The 24,333-nt window shown below is 43.2% G+C and overlaps 1 protein-coding gene across 7 annotated transcripts in view; it reads right to left on the bottom strand.

The window, feature by feature from the left end:
• Nucleotides 1–24,333, bottom strand: part of LOC124123868 (sterile alpha motif domain-containing protein 9-like) — a 30,684-nt gene that overhangs the window by 1,288 nt on the left and 5,063 nt on the right. For 3 of the 7 annotated variants that reach the window (XM_048393205.1, XM_048393206.1, XM_048393207.1), the window contains exons 3-6: nucleotides 18,559–18,778; nucleotides 18,010–18,131; nucleotides 10,281–14,902; nucleotides 552–1,874 (exon numbers count right to left, since the gene is read on the bottom strand). In XM_048393205.1, coding sequence (XP_048249162.1) covers nucleotides 552–1,874; nucleotides 10,281–14,902; nucleotides 18,010–18,131; nucleotides 18,559–18,778 — 6,287 coding nt within the window. Of the gene's footprint in view, nucleotides 1–551; nucleotides 1,875–9,769; nucleotides 9,902–10,280; nucleotides 14,903–18,009; nucleotides 18,132–18,558; nucleotides 18,779–24,333 lie in introns of those variants that run through there. The other 4 variants (XM_048393209.1, XM_048393208.1, XM_048393210.1 and 1 more) reach the window with 4 other exon arrangements.

Below are 24,333 nucleotides of genomic sequence, written 5' to 3'. Positions count from 1 at the left end.
ATTTTTGCCTGACGACTATTTTCAGAGTGATATTACTTGCATTTCCACTGCTACAATTTGCTATTTCAGTTATACATAAAATGTCCACAATCATCACATCAGGGTCTTCTACCTTATATGTCATCTAGAGTCCTCGCCACTTGAGAAAGAGTCTGGTAATATCGCGATGATTAATTAACGAAGATAGCTGCATGTGTGCGAATACTACTGAAGTGAAAACAAGCCATTCCGCCGAAAAGGAATATTACTTACAGTAATAACCAAAAATGCCAAGTGCGCCTTTCTGTCAAGTTCTCAGCGATAGACATCATTATTGAGTTTTCATCACATGGTTACAATGCGGGCAAGAATCGGCATCAGGCCACAAACAAACATTTGTTTATGCAAATTGTTTGAGTAGCGGGTGCTACATGTAGGGCAGGATATAGTTACACTTTTTGCAAACACCTGGTGTTATCGATGATTTTCAGTGATCCATTTCTATTATTTTGACTGCTATTTTCAAACAATATTCCAATAGTGGTATTCCAGAGTTCTTGACCTCCACTTACCCCAGATGCCGTGTTCTTATGTCTTGTCACATTCCGAGGTGGACCTCCACTTTCCCCAGATGCCGTGTTCTCATGTCTTGTCACATATCGAGGCGGACCTCCACTTTCCCCAGATGCTGTGTTCTCATGTCTTGTCACATATCGAGGCGGACCTCCACTTTCCCCAGATGCCGTGTTCTCATGTCTTGTCACATATCGAGGCGGACCTCCACTTTCCCCAGATGCCGTGTTCTCATGTCTTGTCACATATCGAGGTGGACCTCCACTTTCCCCAGATGCCGTGTTCTCATGTCTTGTCACATTCCGAGGTGGACCTCCACTTTCCCCAGATGCCGTGTTCTCATGTCTTGTCACATTCCGGGGTGGACCTCCACTTTCCCCAGATGCCGTGTTCTCATGTCTTGTCACATATCGAGGCGGACCTCCACTTTCCCCAGATGCCGTGTTCTCATGTCTTGTCACATATCGAGGTGGACCTCCACTTTCCCCAGATGCCGTGTTCTCATGTCTTGTCACATATCGAGGTGGACCTCCACTTTCCCCAGATGCCGTGTTCTCATGTCTTGTCACATATCGAGGTGGACCTCCACTTTCCCCAGATGCCCTGTTCTCATGTCTTGTCACATATCGAGGTGGACCTCCACTTTCCCAAGATGCCGTGTTCTCATGTCTTGTCACATATCGAGGTGGACCTCCACTTTCCCAAGATGCCGTGTTCTCATGTCTTGTCACATTCCGGGGTGGACCTCCACTTTCCCCAGATGCCGTGTTCTTATGTCTTGTCACATTCCGAGGTGGACCTCCACTTTCCCCAGATGCCGTGTTCTCATGTCTTGTCACATTCCGGGGTGGACCTCCACTTTCCCCAGATGCCGTGTTCTCATGTCTTGTCACATATCGAGGTGGACCTCCACTTTCCCAAGATGCCGTGTTCTCATGTCTTGTCACATTCCGAGGTGGACCTCCACTTTCCCCAGATGCCGTGTTCTCATGTCTTGTCACATATCGAGGTGGACCTCCACTTTCCCCAGATGCCGTGTTCTCATGTCTTGTCACATATCGAGGTGGACCTCCACTTTCCCCAGATGCCGTGTTCTTATGTCTTGTCACATTCCGGGGTGGACCTCCACTTACCCCAGATGCCGTGTTCTCATGTCTTGTCACATTCCGGGGTGGACCTCCACTTTCCCCAGATGCCGTGTTCTTATGTCTTGTCACATTCCGGGGTGGACCTCCACTTACCCCAGATGCCGTGTTCTCATGTCTTGTCACATCCCGAGGTGGATACCATTGTCGTGTCCAATGTTGACCACCTCTGTTAATCTGATTATAGACAAAAATATACTTAGGTCATCTTGCTATAGTCAGCCTCATAAGCCATTCATTCTTCAATATTATTCTTTCAAAACTGAGAAAACTTTCAATTACCAGGTTAAGTTCGAAATATCGTTTTATGTACAGTCTTCAGAACCAGATACTGCAGGTAATGAAGCTCACCTTTCTTGGATGAAGTAACACTTTATTGAGGATGTACTCTGGAAGTTTGCCTTCAAACATAATATCAAGGTATAGAAATTTGACAAAGCTTTTTTGTTTAAATGTGTTTCCATAAACCTTGAGAAATTGATTATCTTGTTTTATTAAGCCTCTTTTCAATAAGCATTTTTGTTCTACTTAAAATTATTCATGATTGTTCTGTGGTATTGTATAACTGGATATTTTTAAAAACAAAAAGATTTGCTCATGGAGAAATGGTTCAAATTTCACATGGCATTCACATGTCATATACTAATATCTGATGTTACATGTATGGACACGTGATGATGATGATGATGATGATGATGAATAAATGTTACTCTTTAATATATGTATTTGTGTCTGTTTACATGACCTCACTGCAGTTGATTTACTTGTGACGAGTGCTACCTGTGGGCAGGATATACTCACCTTTTCGTGAACACCTTTTATCGTCACTATTTGATAGTGATTCATAAACACATGCTCATGATATAATGATATAATCAGAATCATACAACCCATCTCACCTTAACACTACGTTACATAAGACTGCTTTATCATGGAAACAGCTTAATTAACATCCCTCTACTGACTGTTATCAGTAATGTCTCTTCAGTTTGTCACCACACTCTGTCTTTTGGAATGCTGGATCTGTCTAGCACTGGTTCTTGGTAGGGGCGGGGGAGTGGAATGGGGGGATTGATGGAAGAAGATGACGATAATCTACAACTAAAGACGTCTTGCTTTTTCTTTGTTCTTAAATAGTCCTTATAGAACACAGTATATAGATATATTCAATATACATGGACTTCATGAAAGAAATACATATACTGAGTCAAATCCTAGGTGTGTTCGGGTGAATTGTTTCTTACAAGTAGGTTTCCACTTAGGATTGAAAGAAGATGAGAAATGCATAGTGTGAGATGGAGGATAAAATTTAAAAACTTCACATTTTTAAAAGTAATCCCATATATGATATACAATGGACAAATGTATCAGAGAAGGTAATTTATATTCATTAATGTCAAAAGAAGAATTTTAATTAATGGTGGTAACCATCATTTGTTCTAAGCACCTACGGTATTTGGTAATAACATCAACAGTTTAAATCATAAGTCCCAAGCACGAGAATCTGATGGCACACAAGTTCAGTAGCGTGTATGGCCACCATGTGCGTTGACTGCCACACAACGCTTCCGCATGGACCTTGTGATGCTTGTGAACACATGATTGGGAAGACGACGCCATTGTTGCTGCAAAATGGTGCCAAGATCTTGCAAATTCTGTGGTTGGTTCTGGAGAGTGCGCAGACTTCTGCCAAGAGCATCCCAGACGTGTTCGATGGGATTGAGGTCGGGAGACCTTGACGGCCAGTCCATGATGTTGACTCCCGCATTCTGAAGGAAATTCCTTGTCAAAATTGCTGTGTGGGCTCTTGCATTGTCTTGTTGTAAGATCAAACCGGGTCCATGTGCTGCCATAAAAGGCAGACCTTCTGGTGCCAGTACCTGGTCGCGGTAAGCAGCAGCGTTGAGGTTGTCACGGATGACAAGAAGCCTGGAACGTGCATTGCCACAGAAAGCACCCCACACCATGACACTTCCCTCGAAATCTGTCAACTTCCTGTACACAACACTGGGCGGAACGTTCATGACGGCGCCTCCACACCCCTGCCCTACCATCAGCAAATTGAAGATTAAATCGGGATTCATCACTGAAGACGGCTTGATTCCAATTCAACGGCTTGAGTCCATCGTAAGTGTCGCTGTGCCCACAATTGACGTTGACGTCTGTGTAATTGAGTCAGAATCGGCCCACAGTATGGCCGTCGTGCTTGAAGGTGAGCAGTTTTCAGACGGTTTCGAACAGTTTGCGCACTCAGTCTCCCCCTAAACAGTTCCTTTCTGGTTGATGTAGCCATCAAAAATCGGTTACGGATGTGCCATAAGACAATCTGACGATCCTCTGCATGTGACATCACACGTGGTCGACCTGGCCGAGGGCGATCAGCGGTGGTACCCGTTTGCTGTAGACGCGTCTGTAAATCATAAACAGTCCGTCGACTACAACCCATCGTCCTTGCGACTTCAGCTACGGACGTCCCCGTCTGCAACATGCCGATGGCACGTTCACGTTGCACATTTGAAAGGCGTGGCATGACAAATGGCCGTAAAGACTTTTATTTTCTTGTGTTTTTCTTTTTTTGTTAATGACTGCTAACAAGTATGGCTGAAAACACGTGCAGTATTATGGCCACGTGACCAGTTGCACGTGAAAAAACACTTATGCCACTATAGTGCTGTGCACATGATTTTGATCGATTCACCTGCACAAAAACGGGTGTTATCTGAAGACAATACGTGGCCATTACTGTTTAAATACACAATAAGGGCCCACAATGATAACTGGTCAAAATGTTAAAATTTTTACAAACATGTAGAGGTTATGAATTCTTTGATGAAATCCTCCTTGGGGCACTTATTGCATTTTCCTTGCTCAAGAAAATCTACATGACATAGTTGTAACCATTTTCCTTAATAAAAAATGTTACCACACAAAAAACTTTGTTTTTGTATGATGTATGACCACCCTACGGGGCCTCACCCTCCACGCCGCGTCACGCCAGGGGGAGCAACTCTCACCCAAATCACTTTCCATATGTCTAATGCTGACGGAATGTGGGGAGGTGGGTGGCCGTGGAGGATTTCATCAGAGAAATCATAACCTCTACAGGTTTGTAAAATTCTCTTTCAGATTAAATCCTCCTTGGGGCACTTATTGCATCAAGATAGACTCGTAAAGCTAATCTAGGAAGTGGCATCCGTCAGCAACAAGCGTGCATAAATACATCGTATTTTGATTTTTTCAAAGAATAAACAAGAGTTCAATAAATGGAACCAACCTTATTGTGAGGCACCACCGTCGAAGGGCGGGGGCTAGAGTGCGTGGTCGACCATATACAATGAAAAGAGCCATTATTTGTGGCTTATCATATCGAGAACTCGAGACCCCCCACCCCCTACACACACTTTTTGGAACAAGTGATAAAGGGGCGTATATCACGATAGACCATAAACCCGCGCTGCGCTAGGCCAGAGGGTCCCCGTGAATCGAAGGAGTGCGTGTGCAAATACGAGTATTATCAAGTAGTAAAGACTGGTAATTTTATCGACAGCAGAAGATATAATCCGGACCATTACTGAGCAGTATAACCGGAGTGTGGTCTAAAATCTCAAAGGCTCATTCGGCTAGAGATTAGAACTTTGCCCAGTTCGGAGAACTGACTGACCAAACTGAGCACGCTCGCTTGAGTGTTTGTCGAGTTGGTAATGTTTGATGAACGTGCTGGGCTGGCTCCAAATAGCCGCGGAGCAGATCTCTTCAATGGGCAGAGCTGCGGCGTACTCTTGTGACGTAGCCACTGCTCTAACCAAATGAGCCTTCAACCTGGTAGGGGGGTCCCTGCCTTGAAGTGTGTACGCATTTCAAATAGTAGACACTATCCACCTGGATATAGTTTGTTTGCTCGCAGGTGAGCCAGCCTTCCTACCGCCATAACAGCAAATAGTTGATTATCCTTACGGATACCCATAGTTCTGCTGATGTAGGCCTTGAGGGTCCTGCGGACATCCAAGACATGAGCATGTCTTGTAGTGGTCCCTGACGAGGAAGGCTGTGAAAGAGCAGGTAGCTCAATAGGAGCCGTCACGTGGAAGGCGTGTGCGACCTTAGGACGGTAAGAGTCCAGCAGGCGAATACTGACCCTGTCCCGGTGGAACACAGTTAGTTCGGGATCGGCTGACATTGCATGAATGTCGCCTACCCGTCTGCCAGACGTTACCGCCACAAGGAACGCCATCTTCAAGCTCAACAGCTGAAGAGAGAGAGACGACAGATCCCGAAAGGAAGGACTGGACAGCCAATCAAGAACGATTGACAAGTCTCAAGGGGGACTGATCCGCCGGACAGGCGGTAGGATCCTGTCCACACCTGCTAAAAAGCGCTGCACTAATGGGTGTGCACCCAGAAGTGCCCCGTTGACAGGGACGTGAAAAGCTGCAATAGCTGTAGTGTACCCCCGGACTGTCATCTAGTCGCGACTGGAGGAACTCAAGCACGGCTACAAGATCTGCAGAAAAGGGATCTGCAATCCCTTTATCGACACACCAGCATGCATAGCAGGCCCATCTTTCCTCGTACTGAACGTTTGTCGAATCCCTCCGCGAAGCCAGTATTGTGTCTGCAACTCGTGCAGGAATACCGCTCTTCTGGAGGCGATTCCTGACAGTGGCCAAGCCACCACTGAATCATGGGACGAACCACTTAGCCACGAAGCAGATCCAGGAAGCGTTGGAACACCAACCTGACCGCTCTCAGTTATAGCACATTGACATGCAATTTGATCACCAGCTGGGACCATAGTCCCGAGCCAGTGTGATCGTTCAGAACGCCTCCCTAGCCGGAGAGTGACGCGTCTGTTTGAACTGTGAGAGACGGAACGGGAGTGTCGAGGGGGAGTCCCCGGGACAGATTCCCGACCTCGGTCCACCACTGAAGGTGTGTAAATGAGCCACTGCGGGGTCTTGAGAACAATCCCGAGATCTTCCGAGTTCACCCAAAGTCGACGGAGCGCTTGTTGAATGGGCCCGCCAAACCACATCCACTGTCGCCGCCATGTTGCCCAGTAACTGGAGCCATGTACGAGCAGTGTGAATTGCTAACAGAAGGAACTGGGTCATAACACTTCTGACCTTGGTAATGTGATCTTGTGAAAGAGATACAAGACCGCTCACCATGTTGAAATTCGCCCCTAGGAAGACTAGATTCTGAGTAGGGCTCAGATCTGACTTCTTGAGATTGACTATCCACCCTAGAGTGATCAGAATATCTATCACTTGTTGTGTAGCTATCTGACTTAGGGATTGCGATAGAGCTCTTAGTAACCAGTCGTCGAGGTACGGATCGCAGAACCGACCTTTCAACCTGGCCACTTAGGCAGGAATCAACATCAGATTGGTGAACACCCTCGGGGCTGTTGAGATGGTAAAACCCTGAACTGATAACACCTCCCATCGAAAGAAAACCTCAGGTATTTCTTGAACTCAAGGTGTATGGGTACGTGGAGATAGGCGTCTTATAGGTCTATTGACGTTAGCCATTCTTCTGTCTCGACAGCTGAGATCACTGAGCGCAGTGTCTCCATTCTGAAGGACGGTACCTCTATAAGTTTGTTCAGCCAGATTAAGGATAGGGCTGAACCCTCCGTCTTTTTTGGTGACTAGGAAATATGTGGAGTAGAAGCCCTCACTTTCATGTCCCACGGGAACCGGTTCGATCGCAACCTTCATTAGAAATGTGTCGACCTTGGCACGGAGGAATTCCACCTTCTCTCGGGTAGCAGGCACCCGAAGTGGGGCGGATGATGTTTCCACTGAGGCAAATGGCCATCCCTTAGAGTGGACAGGGTCCAGGGATTGGATGTGACTGTCTCCCATTCCTTCAGATATGAGCCAGTCGGCCGCCTACGGGGACATCCGGCTTGAGGCAGTGGACCCCGGCTGTCGGCAGGTCGATAACATGCGACTGTGGGTCCACCCGGGGCTCTTCGGGCGCTAATGGAAACCCGATGGGTTCCCGGCCCCGCGAAAGGCTGCTGGCCTCGACCAGCTGCCTTGCCCTGGCCCCTGCCTCGCTTGTTCTTCCCGGCCCCCTTACCTGTAGGAAGCGGCTGCTTCCAAGCAGGTGCAGACTTCTGACCCGGCGCATCAGCATAGGAGGAGTCAAGTGGAGAGGTCCGCTTACGCGGTTTAACACTGGGTACCTCCAACAAGGCCTTAGAATCCTAGATAGAGGCATACAACTGCGCGGCCTCTCGGACCACCTGCTGAGCCCCAGGGAAGAGGGTGGCTACCATCTTATAAGGCAAAGCAAGTAGATCCTGGCGTGTGGAAGCCGAGTATTTTGATACCGACATCCACAGCCTGCGCATGCCCACATCATCTGCGAGGCACAGCTATGAACAGCATCCCGCGCAAGATGACTGTGAACCTCTGTAAGTTACGCGGCCAACTCAGGAGAGTCGGTCGGCCCCTCTCCCGCTAACTCCCTCTGCCGACAGATATGCGGAGTGTACGGACACACCCGCTGTTGTCATGCATTACGATATTGCTCCTCGAAACATATGTAAGCAGCCTTCAACTCCACACCGCACCGGGAAAGGGTGGCAACCGCCGGCCCTGCTTGACCTTAGGTAACGGAGGTCCTAACGCATTCATCCACCACCGGTACCTCAAAGTCACCATCCTCTGCAAGTGGGTACCGCTTAATAAGTTCTGGCAGGTCGAACTTCCTGCGGGCACCCGACAACAGAGGGTTGATGAATTCATGCACCAGGGAGGATAGAACACGGAGCCGCACCTGGGGCTTTTTGCTAAGAGCAAAAGCGTCCCCCGGAAGGTGGAACTCGGTTTGGGCATAGACGCAGTACCTGGACAATCTTGTCCCGCACGTGCCTCAACGAGGAAGCGAAGGAAAATGTTCTCGATGTCTCTGAGTCGTCTCCCCCCTCTTCCATCCACTCCTCTCTCGATTCCGAGCCGAAGTTAATTGATTCTTCCCCGACAGATGAGGCAGACGAAGTCGGAAGGGGACGCCCGAAGGCCTGGGCCTTCGCATCCCCAGGCAGCACCCGGCCCGAAGCCGAGTCCCGGTCCCAAGGTGCCGGGGGTTCAAGGGAACCCATCTGGCTCTGGGCTAGGAATCCACTAGAGGAAGCCTCGGCCTCGGAAGAGGCGTCTCGCTCCGCTAGGGAAAACTGTGCATCGGTAGTGCACGGGCCAGCGCCCGCCACCCCTCCGCTGGGAAGCGACCTTGAGCCTGCGCTGAAGCCTGGTCTGAGATCGTTCCCGAGACCAAGTGGCCTGCCTCGGCCGACGCCGGTCATATCACAAGGTCTCGAAACCCCATCCGGCGCCGACAATGGGGAAGGCTCGGCCCGCAGCTGCTGCCGGAGCTGAGACTTTACCTCCTCCATCATCGACACCATTTGCGACTTTAATAAAGACGGTGCAGGAGAGGGTGCAGTGTTTGTTACGGGGACCCTAGAGCCTTCTCCCCCGACCCATCGTCATGCCCGTCCTCTGCCAGACATTTGAGGCAGCTGTCATGCTGGTCTTTGGATGCTGAACACCCTGTACACAATTTGAAGGTCTGTAAAAAAGACCGTAATTTCTGAGGTGGGCAGGAAGGGTATTAAAGTGTATCAGTGCAATTGAAAGATCGGAAAGATATGTGCAGAAATTGTGAAACTAGTAGCAAAGGCGTAATTTAGAATGCGATTTGTTAACGCGATACTAATAGCCAATGTCGTATTATAAATATAACCGCGTGTTCCGCGCGAAGGTGGAAAAAAAACGTAAAAAAGGTAAGTGTAGTTTAATTATAATTAACACACCACCTTGGGTTTATGTAAAGGAAAAAATTGTAGACCAAAGCCGTATGATATAACAAAAAAAACCAGCCGTTTTTAATGGCCTTGGTGTTACATGTAGTACTACAATATGGACGCCATTACGGCCATTTTAATTCAAAGGCACATACACATGTCGTATAATTACAACTTTATAACTTTACAATGCGAGGTATTACGCCTTTGCATGAAAGAAATGTACCATACATACAGTTTGGTCAGCCATGGTTTTTGTACGAATGATATTCTTGTATTCTTGTACTTTGTTAGTCTTGAAAAACACAGGGACGTCTGTCTTACAACAATGTCATGTAGATTTTCTTGAGCAAGGAAAATGCAATAAGTGCCCAAAGGAGGATTTAATCTGAAAGAGAATTTAGGATTGTGAAGTTTTTAATTTGGTTTAGTATATTTGGTTTTATATTAAAGTGATAATGCTATATATACTATATATCTGGTATTAAATATACCTTTAAGAATGTTTGTTTTTTAAGTTGTTATTCTTTCATATATTCAACAAACATTCTTCTTGATGGTCACAAAATCCCAGAACAGGACCAACAGTTGACACAATTAGGAAGTGACAATCCTTGTGTGACAGGTCCATATTGAGATATAAACAAGGGGTCTCATGATAAAACCAATAACACCAGCTAGCTACAGATGTTGGAAAGTTAGCCCCTGGTGGTTCTTTAAGACTGTATTTAAGCAATGTATACCCTACATACAACAGATGACCTTACCGGAAGTCTTTGGGTACCATAGTCTCTTCCAGTATGGTGCTGCAACTGTGGCTGTGGAGAGTTTGATGTTGAAGCAACAGATGAAATCTCCTCTTTGGAAGGATCATCCAAAGTGACATCATAGGCCTTTGGTCCAACCCAGCTGAAGCCAAGTACAAAATACACCTTCTTTTGCCACATATTCTTTTTCATTGGCAGTGACGTTGGGATATAGATTTCATAATGGTTTCCTCCAGGTGACTTAAAGGTGGCTAGGATCTTGCAGCCATCCATCAGCAATGTCCCTTCATATCTAAGAAGTCTTTGCCTGGCCCTCGGTGTGTTCCAAAAATCATCATTTATTCGCATTTTATCTTCACTTCCAACCAATTGTCCCTGATAAACGATTTCATCCATTCCTTCCCCTCGACCAAGAAAGAACAACGTTGTATCTTTTTTCCTGAAGCGTTTTTGCTCCTCCTTCTGTTTAGGGTATCTGGTGTAAAATGCTTCCTTCCAAAGTTTCATTGTGTCTCTGATAGTAACAGACTGACACAGGTCATACCCGTGTTTTAGTCGTGATGGAGTTGGTACATTGAACAGCAATATGTAGAGGAAGGATTCCAACATTGGTCTGTCAGGTTGATTCTGGTCTATCAACTTCTGACTTAGGCCAATGATTTCTGAAAAGGGTATCGTTTTTACAAACTCATCCTCACACATAAACATTGCAACCAGTGCATTCAAAACTGTTGTCAGGTCAAAGGCATTACAGTTCTGTGTTGTCACATTCTGCATGATCAAATCATACACCCTTAAAAGGTAACTGTGATCACTGTTTTTTAATCGAAGCGTCAACAGACCTTGTAGTGATGTCCCACCAAGACGACGTACACGTCGGCGCCTAAACTCACATTGGTCTTCCTGGTTCAGATTGTCTGGAACTTTATCTGTGTTTTCCCCATAAAAACGAAACAATTCTTCCTTGACTGAAAGCAAATCACTGAGACTGAAGAAATAGTTTGTATGAAGAGACTCATGTTTGGTGTCTGCCTTTAACTGGAGGAGTTCATCTTCAAGTTTCTGGATAACCATTGAAGCAGTTTTACCACATACCTTAACAAATTCAACATGTTCTTCATCAAGAAAGGAAAATGCCTCAGGTATGAAATCTGGTTCTACAAGAAATGCATGCAAATCACTTTCTTCAGCTTGATCATGACATTTTTCCAAAGCTTTGAAAAGCTTAATAACAACTCGAACTTCACCCAAGTAGCCATTGTAGTTGTATGGTGCATTTTTTTCTGTTTCACTGATAGTCAGTTCTTTCTTAAAGATTTCAATTGCCTTTTTAACCAATTCCAGAACTTCCAACAAGCATTGTTTTGTAATGATTGTGTTTGCTACTTTCCATTTGAGTTGCTGTTCAAACACCTGTGCATAGGTATCCCACAAAAAGGAATTGGACTGAACGAGTTTTGTTGCTTTTGCAGCGTATTTTTCAGCTTCAGACCAGTTGCGGTAATGTATGTATAGGCGAGCAAGCTGTTGTGCAACCATAGCAACATTTGTCACCTTGAACACCTCTACGAAGACTTCAGCAGCTTTGTCCTCTCCTTCCTTCTGCATGATTTCAAGAATTAGAGGAGAAAACTTTTCCACACGCTTGTCTTTTAGTGTTGCTCTTTTCTTCACAAGGTTATTTATGAGGCCAAGCAAAAAGTCAGTATTTGCATTTTCAAATTCAAAGATTTCAGATCCCAGGAGTTCCAAAATAATATCACTAAGCTTAGATGGACCAAGCAGTGTAGCCAGAATCTCTCTTGACAATAAGGAATTGATGATCTGTATGCTGCTTGTTTTTGCACCATACACCATCCTCTTTGAGGATTCATTCAAGAGTACTCTAATGGACGACCCCAGTGTTGTCTCCCAACCCCTCGGTCTTTTTTCCACTCTGTAGAGCCCTGTTTGCATAAGAACTGTCTTCTTGGTCCTCACTTCCATTATAGGATCAAAACATGATACAGGTATTGCGTAAAAGTCAATGTCATATGTGTTCAAAAATGATAGATATCTGAGGATTTTCCTTTCTTTGGGATCATCGATGTCATTCATCAGTTCTTTTACAGTTCTTTTCACATAGTCTTCAGAAAAGTTTGTTTTCAGCATGTTGAATGAGATTAGCAGTTTAGGATCTACACCTTTGTGTTCATCACACATACGCTGAAGGTCATCATATTTTTTGCCAAACCAGGACAATTCTTGTGGTGACAGATCATGGCGTAGATGGATTTGCTTCCCTTCATGAGACTGTGGTAAATTAGCTCTTCTCACACAATGAAGTAAAACACAGAATACATTTGTACATTCCTCATTTCTCCTGGCACTGAGGCGTGCTATATCTTCAAGTTCTGCCAGAAGACGGTCAACACTTTCCTCGTCATAATTGTCTATTAGAATCAGTGGTGGTTTAGGATTTGAAGCTTCTCCAAATTTTCTCAAAGATGCAATTTGTTCTGCCGTCTCATCAGTAATTCTCTGTACAACAAAGCATTTGTATTGTTGCCTGAGATCCCACAGGACTTGCCTTGATGTTGTTGTACCACCAGCTCCAGGTTGATGTAACAATGTCACAAGGATAACCTCGTCTGCTTTAGGAGTTTTCAGGGCTTTTTCTACCTCTTGAATCAGATTAGCATGCTGCTGTCGTTTTTTAACATGATCCTCCCCAAACCAAAAATTCCACCACTCAGCTGTTCCTCCTCTAAAGAACTTCTCTTCAACCCTTCTCCTGATAGATTCCAGTTTATCTTTGTCATTGATGTCCTCAATGACATCACATTCTCTACTGCTGAGAATCTCCAGGCCACACAAGTTGTTTCTCTCTCTTTCAGAAAGTTCTGTGAATGCACCAGTTGATAATGGCAAGTAGCATGATGGAACCTTCTGTGTTTGAAAGATGTCCATGAATGTCTGATTGATGTGTGACCAAGGCATACCAATGACACAGCGTTTTTCCAAAGAATCTTTCTTCAAAACATTCCGTCTTGTCATCTCAGAGTTCCAGAGATGAGCAATAGCTTCATTCTCAGCAATAACCATCCAATGATCTTTAAACTTCAAGAGAATCTCTTCTGCTGCTTCTAGCAGTACTTCATAGTTCTTTGAAAAAAGGAAAATGATGGCTAGGCCTCTGTCCAGTGGAATGTTTTGATGATAAAAATGCAGAGCTTCTTTAAAGCCTGCACTCCTTTCCTGCTTCCAGTCAAATGGCTGAAGTCCTGGCTTATGAAGGCCACTATAGCCATTATTGAAGATCCAAGCCTTATGAGCAGAAGTGGCTTCTTTGTGCGTTTTCTTATCTCGTTGCTTGAAATTGTCAGTAGTCAGCACTGCATAACACTGATTCTCCTCCTCATCCAAGAACTTATAAAGACCATCATCACTACTCTCTGGGTCAAAATCAAATACTGCACTGGTATCAAAATGTTGTATGAAGGTGAGGTTTTCTTTCATAAACTCTTGATCCATATATTTATCTAGAGGGCTTGTAAATAACACCGGATAGATATCATCCTCTATTGTATCACTCCCACCTGTAACCAGATCCAGTAATTTCTGTCTAAGGTTTACTGCTGGTTGAGTTGGTGGTTTAGTTTCTTGTTCACGTCTAAGCTCTGTTAGATTTTGCTTTTTGTTCATAAACGAGATCATGCTGTCTTCTGTCTGTGGTTGAAGTTCTCCTGAAATGAATCGATACAAGTCTTGCTTTCTTTTCTTTCTCCGTCCTCCAAGTAATTTAGTTTTTACAAAGAAAGCATTGTTTCCAATGAGGACAGCACTAGGTATAACATCAACTTCTACGACATACAGTTTTTTTACTTTCTTGGGTGATGTTTCTTGATCAGTGACTTGTATGAACTTGATATCACTGATTGCCCGCTCAGCAACATCAAGTTGTTCCTCATAAAATGACTCGTTTATGTATTGTTGCACCAGTCTCTCACACTGGCCTCTGTCGATCTGAAGTCCAATGATTTCTCCCTTTTGTCCACTGTTGGTTGTTGATGGGCTTATTCCAGCATGAAGTGTCCCGTTCGTTCTGTCATTCATGCAGGCTGAGGCAAATATTACCACCTCCCTGGCCACTTTTCTGCACAGCTCTGTGCCCTCCTCCTGGGGGCAGATGAAGTGTCTCCTGGGTACAATCATATTACCTCTTGAGTGACCGTCTACCTCAACTAATCTCCCTCTTATGTACTGGTCAGTGACACAAACACTTGTGTCAAATTGGCGGAATGAATCTGGATACATTTGATTCTTCTCTCCTTCTGAGGCAGTGTCATCCTGTGTGCTTGTCCTACTGTATACAAGATCCTCTCTTGGTTGAACAAAGGATTCCACTTCAAGTTGATTTTTCATTGCTATGAACTTCAGACGTTTGCCAAGCGTCATCTCAGAAAAGTATTCTTTCAAATGGTTTTCTTCTAACAACAAAAATGCCTGGCCATCAATGTCTTCAGCTATCATGTTATCAACAATGTCTTCTTCCAAGTTTACGTCCTTGAGTCTTGGTCTGAGGAACTCTCCGAGTTGACTGGCTGACATTGTCATAATGTAGTCCTTCATCGTTGTTGTTCCTATGAACAATGTCAATGTATTAAACACTATAAGGCAAAACTTAAACAACTTTCATACAATAAAAAAACAAAGACCTAAATATTCTTTTGCCCCAAAGTAAATGAAGTATATATGGTATCCCAAGGGTGAATACAGTGGCAGTATAGCATGGAAAGACACTGTGTCTTGCTCCTATTCTAGGTAATCAGATAACGTACATGTGAAAACACAGTCTGTTTGGCTCCAAATGAGAATACTGAATTGCAAAACCACTCAAAATCGAGAATAGTCTATTAAATGTCTGTACCCTACACGGCTATGAATACCATGTACCCAATAGTATCTGATGATTGTTATTTTTATTCCCATCACTGTAAGAAGTTGTTTAAGAAACTATCGTGTTGTTATGTGTGCAAGATGACATTTTGAACAGAGGGGGGCACAATGGTACAAACTGTACATGTGAAATACTTCAAAATATCTGAAGACGGAATAGTGCACGAAGTAAACACATGACTCTCACACTTAAAGGGGCACTGATCTAAAGCAATTCCCCGGGACTGGTTGTTGCCTTTGTTATTGTTTTTTCCCAGTGAGTACCCGGATGTATAGCAGAAATCTAGACTAGTTCGCGACCTCTGCTGTGCCATTCGTAAGCGCATTAGTCACTTTTTAAGGGCGTATGGTCACATTGATCAACAAAATGAAATACAGTTTTCGAGATAATAAGGAAATGTAGGTATATTTGTGGGTAGCATCGGTAATGGTGACGAAGTTTCGATAAGTCACTTGCTTGGTAATTTTGCAATTTTCGTTTACACTATTTTTACTTGCAACACAAAGAAAATATTTCACCTGAGCATTGCTTTTTTATAGTGTGTATATTTTTTACAGTCAAAATGTGTAACATTTTAAAATTTATTAAACGCCTAAATATTCAGTTATTTTACAAAGTGACTGAAAAACATTTCCATCTGTATTATTATGATAATGAATTCCAAACATTTTGATGTTTAATGTCATCACCAAGACACTGAAAATGTTACGTTGAAAAGTACATTTCTATGTTGTTTTGCTTCTAATCCTACATAATAATCTGTTGTGATGTTTTAGGCCCTTTTGATCGTCTTAATCAAGTTTAGTCAATCTGGACAGATTTTCAGTCAAAATGACTGAAATATTTACACATTTTATAAATTGCCTGAGAGAATCACATTTTACAATTGACGGTAATATATACACGCTTACAAAGGAAAAGACGTGAAAACAACGTCTATCGTGCATTGAAGAATTTCCCAACCAAGACGTAGAGAAACAAGAACGAATCGGTTCAATGCTACAGCAAATGAAGGAAAACAAAATGCAAATACCATAATTACAACCTGCAAAATTTATGTGTATAAATTTTAGGCAGCTTCCTTGTTCGAGGAAAGTATCCTTGAATATCCACACAAAGGAACAATATCCCACTTGTCTGCAGCTGTACAAAGAAACTTATTCGATGTCACGTGTCTCTGTAACAATCAAATATTTTAAAAGATATATATCGTTTCGGGATATTATAACCCGTGTTCGTTTCTCAACTGATCACTTAGATTGATTCAGGTGTTTAACATAGGTGTCAAGTCTCAAGGCGCCGGCTAAGAAAGCCCACGTGACAACTATTTTCATAACGTCAACGGTTCCTAAAAAATCGATTGAGTGATAGATAACAATGACCAATCAATCAACGTATTGTCAGTTAACCCTTTGAACAAAGTATGTTGTTTTTACATCGGCGCTTCACGCCATGATATGAGTGTATTCCCTTTGTTTTAGTAAACCTTGACATGTAAACACTCACTTTTGACATATCCACTGTGCAAGATAATAGTGATTAATCAATCAACGTATTTTCTGTTAATCCTTTGATGAGTAGGAACGATCCGTTGATTTACAAAAAAAGCAAATCAACTGATCATTCACCTCTTGCTGGACTGCCACGTGCATATTACATAACACACATTTCACCTCACTTCAAACCAGGATTTAGATTGAATAATTACCCCAGACACAATAAATGCCAAATGGGAACCTTTGTCAGGTAATCTAAGTGGTGCTCCCACTTATTGTACCTGTAATAAATTCATTAACTGAGCATCAAGTGAATGATGACAAATAGGGTTGTGTAGGGTTATACCAGAAAACGTGGATGACAACAAGGGAGTAGTAATCGTATTATCGACACAATCCGAAATCCGAAAATGCTTTCACTGCATGGATACTTTTTATTATTATTAAACTATAACCATCTGGGGTATTTCCAAATGACGACATCTGATGAGCTCCGCCGTTCTTTTTGTCTGTTTGTTTAGGCTGAAGAAATTTATTAACATGCACCCTTTGTCGAAATCTTCATAGATCACGGTTAACCAGTGTTCAAATATGCGTAAAACAAATATTGCCTCCAGCCTCCAAGTTTATTTAGCTGTCCTTGCAGACGGTAGCCCCAGACTCTGGTCACACTCAGTTGCTTTGCGTATCATCCGGGTACTCACGGGGAAAAAACAATAACAAAGGCAACAACCAGTCCGGGGAATGGCGTTAGATCAGTGCCCCTTTAACATTGTATCATTTTGCTTATTTGTTGTCACACCCTAAGGACTCATACCACATTATATTCACTGACAGAAAATATTTCTTGCGTAAACAACTTGATCATCCACACTAGTGAACAGTGTGTCAGTTCGCAGGCCAGAGTATAAAACACTGGATAGAACTAAAGAAGGGAGATCTCGCATCCACATTGTAAAAGGGGATTACTAATTTTCCTTTCTCAAATAACGGAGCCACTTATGATGACCTACTTGCATAAAGTGCTTTCCAGCACTTATGGATGTGAGAACAAAGCAGTGAGACTGATTTTTAAACATTATATTGTTATAAATAGGGTCATAACAACTGCTCTCATTTGCTGCTTTGATTTTCAATTTTCTGACTGACTTAACTGGTGGACGTTTAAATATCGGGAGTATTTTATGTATCCTTGGATATTGTTTCAATTAACATAGGTCACACATCACACAGCTCAAAATGCAAGACAGCTAGTATTAGTCAGACAACTATTAGTGGCTAAACTAAATCTTACCATCAGCACCTGCAGTTGGTGTTTCATCAGAATTTGCTGTGTCAGGTTTTCCTTCTTCTTCCATGTGTGTGCTGACATCAGAAACCTGATCTACCTTCAGACCAATGTTTCTAAAGAATGGACTGAACAATTGTGTTAAGTGCACAACGAGCCTGCATTTCTGTGTGTGTATGTATGCATGTCAATGTGTGCATTTCTGTCTGTGTATGTGTTTATGTCTGTATGTTTGTCTCTAAATCTATGTGTGCATCACGTTGTGTGCAGTTTTATGTGTGTGTATATTTAACTTTCTGCTTTTTGTGTGTTATTTTGTGTCTCACAATGTGTGCCACTGTATTCCAGGTAAACATATCTTTGTGTTTTCAAAGAAGCGTTACAATCGACTCACAAATTCACTGTTAGTGTTCATGTCTCTATTTGTTCCTCTTTGTCTCTGTGTGGATGGGTGTTTGTTATTAGGCCACTCTTATTCAGAACAAATTTAGCTAACGGTAATAACACAGCCCTGTCTGTGTAGAAATACAAAAAGATTATTATAATAAAGGATACTTTTTCTTCTTTTTCCTTTTCTGGTATTCAACTCCAATAAATACTTCGATAACAAAGTTCCTCAGTTGGTCGACGTTCCAAGTGAATTTGATGCCATCATTCTCTACCTGCTTCGCAACATGCTCCACTTCAGACAGACTACAGGTGAGACCTGTCTTATTGTCAAATGACTGCACAAGCAAACTTCGAAGCCTTTTCTTTAGGTTTCCTTCCGATGTATCTGAAAATGTCAAGATGTATCATCAAATTTGTTAGATACATAAGGCATGATTGAAAAGTTCTGAGCAAAAAAATGCCTTTAATGCCCACACACACTTCTAACAAATAGTGCCAAGATGTAGAAGGCTTTCTCCTGGGGGTGTGAAAAGTCCTGCCCAGTAGAAATTACGTCATCATAGTTTGAATAATGCTTGCCAGACAGTTCTTTTTTCAAGTTTTGTAAGAGATGGATATATGACTGTACCAAATCTGGTGAATATGGAAGATGTTCAATCAGTTCAAAGGTACACTCCTGCAGCCATGATGAAAACATACTTGTGGGCAGGTGCATTGTACTGCTGGAACAACAGGTTATGAAAAGATTATCGGTTACAGCTACAATTACAGTGGTTGTGCATGCTGGGTGACACCTTGTGAAATATAGTGATCAGGTGATTACTGATATTAGTTAACTGATTAGTTCACAAATTGACATCTGATGGAGCTCTGTATATATATTTTTGCAACAGAAAAAAACCCGTAACAAATGTGCCCACTCGTGTGTTGACTACTGCCAGAAACGTAACACTATTTTATTGATCTACCAGTGTTTTGACATAATGTGAGATGCAACATTTCATTGAACCATTATAAACATTAGTCAATATTGAAGGTCATGCAAGGGTCTTTGCATCTCAAAGATGTTCTATTATGTGGGTTCCTTTCTGGACTAAGAGCAGATCATGCTCTGGTTACAATTGGTATCCTATCAGTGTGCAGTCAAGCATTATCGTGCTGAATTTAAAACTTTTATGTCTGGCAATGAGGGTGCAACTGCGATCCCCAAAACCTGATAGATAAAAACCCTGCGTTGTCATACCATTATTGCTACTAGCTCCATCAAATTAAAAGACGACAAAGGCAGTTTTTCAATGGAGACCATGACAAACTGGCCTTTCCATGAGTTTTGTTTGAGAAGACAGTTGTCACTATTCCATTATTACACTCATACGACCATTAGAAATATACACACAAAAAATACCCTTCATCTGAGAGAACAAGATGATCCGCCATTGGTGATGTCACCAATTAACTACAGCCATGGACCACTGGAGATGCCTGATGATGACATAAGGTCAAAGAACAGCTGGTTATCACTCAAAGTACCTGCCTAAACATGGCGTCACTGATGGCACTACCATGGGTTTCTATCATGTTTGGTGCAATTTCCATGGCCATTAATCCTTAGGACTTGCCCCAGTGGTGGAAACGTGGAAGTAATCAGTTGTATATCAGATTTGGTGTACCAAATGCTCACTGTCGGATTTTATGTATTTTAAAGTTTATCCTCTATCTCACACCATGCATTCTCATATTCTTTCAATCCTAAGTGGAAACCTACTTAAAAGAAACAATTCACCCGAACACACCTAGGATCACCATGGTCACCACCCAACAATCTGGGTCATGCATGCTTTTCATGCCCAGTGACCTACATGAGCTAAACACATGCTTCCCCAAACTCATTGTCTTTCTAATTGCCACAATGTGGTGATGTGTTCTGGAAGAGACTTCTATTTTGGTTGTTGTTTTTTTCTCTCTTCTGAGTATCTCCCTCTTTGAAGACTTCAAGACTTTTTTCTCCGCACATGGACGAATAAGCTACACGCTTATCTGTGTCCTTCACTTGTAGGCGGAGTTTTCCCCTACAGACCCACATAATGTCTACTCGGATTGCCACGGTCACTGCAGTTCATTTGCGCATTGTTCACATTTTGTCTGCCTAAATGGCGAGTATGTCAGCATTTATCTACACAACTCACGACGCAGTGAGCAAAACAAGCTCTTAATCCACTGACAAATTATCCAAGGTGAAGAAAACACCTGCGAAGAAGTCTAAGAAATCAACTACGCTACCTACAACTCCAACGATCAGCGGATTGTTTACCCCCTCACTTCTTACACTGTCTTAATGATGATGGAGTATCTGACGGCTTTCTCACGAAAGACATTCACGTTTCGAATGTTTGCTCCTTTAAAAGTTCTCTCATTGTTCTTGGATCTGACCAATCCACGGTATTTTCTTCACAGTCAGTCGTGCTCACTCTTGCTCACACGAAGCCTGCCATAGACCGTTGTTCTCTTTCATCGCACTCATTTACTGTTGTCAAGCTTCAGCTGAACCTTTGTAGTTGCTCCTATGATCCATGTCTACCTCTCCACTTTCCAGTTCCCCTGTTTGACGTTCTAAATGACCTCTCTCTTGGGGATCAGTCGTCGCGGTGTGGGTGCCCAGACTCATCGGACCCTTCTCTCAATCAAGAATCGCATAGGTCACGTTCTCGAGAGTACTCAGCTAAGGATCAGTGCTGGAGAGTACTCAGCTAAGGATCAGCTTGCGTAGAACGGGCTTTCGGCGAATAAGAATTCCTCCACGGTTATTTCGGGGAGATTAAATTGATGCTGTTCGAAGAATCGATGAACTCAAAATTGGGATTAAAAATATAGGGCTCGACGATCTTCACAGACTCGCCATACTTTCGACAATGTTCTCAGGTTCTTTGAACATATAAAGATGCACCTCTTGACAAACTTCCAAGGTTACATGTACCTGTCCGGATCAAAGTACCTCAAAGGATTGACGCACAATTACCTCTCTAAGGATCGATGTTCCACCATGATTCGATGAACGTAAATGACCTGCATCCACACCCACTCCGCCCAATATCTGGAAGGTTATTGGTAGCAGATCCAGTTCTTTTCATGCATGTGGTCGTGGTCACCAAGGACAATAATGTGGCAAATCTATCGGATGTACCATTTCTTTCTTGGGACCGAAAGGTTGCGGGGAATCTCCCAGAATGGGAGATATGAACAGCAGAAGACTTGACTCCTCTTTAGACACTGAGTGGTCACATTGCCCATAGGTGGAAGATTGGGTGTTTTCACAAAGAATTGTACCATCCTGGACGACCCATTTATGTGACACCTTCTACAAATTGGTTATCATCTACCCACCATTGCGATTCCTCCTACGACTAACAAGACTCTTCAGCAGCTGTATTCAGACAAGTGGCTTCTGGTTATCAATGATGCCATAGGTATGGTACTTGCAAAGAATGCCATAGGATAACATAGAGCACAGCTCCCACAACCCCAGGTTTCTACTCACCCATCCCAAAGAAAGACATGAAAACTTTAAACAAGTTATTCTAAGTGATACGGCCACCACTACCAATGGAGGCATGTTTGAGTTGTTCCTACATGTTTGAGGCATCGTCTTTAATTCAAACATCGATGACTGCATTCAGGTATCCTTCTACTACATCTCAACTTCATGCAGCGCTTCCTTCAACTCAGCTGGCTAGTTAACACCAAAAACTCTGAGACGATTCCCACTCAACGTCTTCAATTTATCAGGCCCTGTTCAACTTGTGCCTAGGCAACTTGTTCATGCCCCAAGATCCTTGGGTGAAGATTTAACACTCAGATAGTCACTCTTTCTGCATCAAAGACAACAACTTCTCAGTCTCCTGGCACCGGCACAGGCTCTCATCAGGAGAGGACAACTCCACTGGCGACCCAATCAGTGCTTCCAGTCTATTTGATCTATTTGGACAACCTATGAGTCGTCTGTAAAATAGACAGGATGGGCTCCACCAAGTCGATGTCACTACTGTCTCTGGCTCTCCAACTCTTTTAGCCGATCGACTCAATCAAAATCCCTGGTGTCTCCAACGTCATGGCCGACTCCGTGTGCGAACCCAACAGGCCATCTCTGATGAAAAGACGCCTCCATCCAGTGCCTGTTTCCAGTACTTTTTACAACCCACTTCAATACTCAGCAATCCCAGTTCTTATCTCCCATCCGAAATCCTCAGGCTTGGGACCACGATGGATTAGCAATCTTGTGAGAGGGCCTACACGCTTATGCCTTTCTACCTCGGGTCCTGCAGAAGATAGCATCCACCAGTCAGGTCACACTGCTTTGGGTCATGGCCTATTAGCCAACTCGCAGAGATAAGATTTCATCATCTACAACCACGGGTAAACCTTCTTCAACCTCACTCCAAGCTGCTCCACTCGTTGCACAAAACACGCAATCTGAGCATTTGTCACATTTACAGAAATCACTTGTTATTCCAGAAAAGTAGCCAAGACCATTTCGGAAGCTCATAGATCATCATCCAAGTCCCTGTTCAACCATAAGTGGGTTCTTCCTTAGCTACGTATCTTGGTACGATCAATTCTACCTAATTCGGTCTTACAAGTTGGTGGACCAGTAATCTCATTTCGACCACTGACCAGGGATCTCAAGTTCTCAACGTCATACTTCAGAATTTAACTTCGGCTGGGAAGGTTTGAAGGTTCCATGTTTGAAACAGTCTTTCTTTTTGCTCTTGTGACAGCTGCTCGAGTGAGTGAGATTCATGCTTCAGACGTCAACAGACTTCGCTACAAAGGTGCTCTGCATAGAAAGCTTTTCTGGGCTTGTGGTTGTGGTTGGACTTCATCAGCAATAATAAACTCCCCGGACAACTTGATTGGTTATTTACTATCCTGCCTTTGACGTCCATCCTGAATCCTGAGGATCTTGAAGACATATTCTTGTGCCCTGTACGTGTGCTAGGGATCTATCTTGATGCTCTTTATTCAACTTTCTATGTCAGCTGTTACACAGTTCGTACCACAATTTCTTTTTGGATTCGGTTTTGCTCCTTCTCCTCGCTTATACTTTTGCTGGCCTGCCTGCTCCGGTCGCTTCCATCCCTTATGAAACTCACACTGTCGCCACTACTATGGCTTTACACAGTAAATGCACTTTATGTGCACAGTTTTCGCATCCCACTACCTTCCAGACATCTCTGTGACTGACATCCAAGGTCTGCATCAATTTGGGCCATTGCTTCTCTTACGGCGTGTACCCGATCCAGTTCGTTTTACTACGTCTTCTCTCTATATAAAATAAACCTTGTCACAATTATGTGAGTGTATACTTTTTTAGGGTTTTTCTCCCAGACTGAGTATTCAGTTGGAGGATGCATTTACTCGTCTGCAGAGACTTTGTTTTCATGTTGAAGTCGTCGTCAGAACTGTCCATCCCCGCATCACATTTCCTATAGCCAATTAGCTCTAGAAAGAGAATGAGTTTGATGGGGAAATCACGTGTTCAACGAAGGTCAGGTTGCTCGGCATGAAAAGCGTGCATGAACCAGATTATTGGGAGCTGACCATGTGATGATCGGTGTGTTTGGGTGAATTGTATTTTAGAAGCTGGAAACCTTTGTTTAAGCATGTTTCCACTTAGGATCAACAGAAGATGAGAAATGCATAGTGTGAGATAGGATAAGTAGATAAGCAGAAATGTCAATCAGCTAAAGTCAATTTATTCACGTCCATTCAAATATAATTGTATAATATTCATTGCTTATATTAAGTTCTTCGTCTACACCTACCAGTATCTGTGTCACATAGGTTCTACATACAATAACACATATGCGATCCCCTATCGACAGTTAAGAGGTGATTGTTACTCACTTAATGCTTATGTATAACTATCCCAGTCTGTTACCTTGT

This window comes from Haliotis rufescens, unplaced genomic scaffold, assembly GCF_023055435.1.
Source record: "Haliotis rufescens isolate VD_foot unplaced genomic scaffold, xgHalRufe1.0.p SCAF_118, whole genome shotgun sequence".
NCBI classification, from domain to species: domain Eukaryota; kingdom Metazoa; phylum Mollusca; class Gastropoda; order Lepetellida; family Haliotidae; genus Haliotis; species Haliotis rufescens.
The sequence above is the reverse complement of the archived record's forward strand: the minus strand, read 5'-3'. Positions and strand labels throughout refer to the sequence as shown.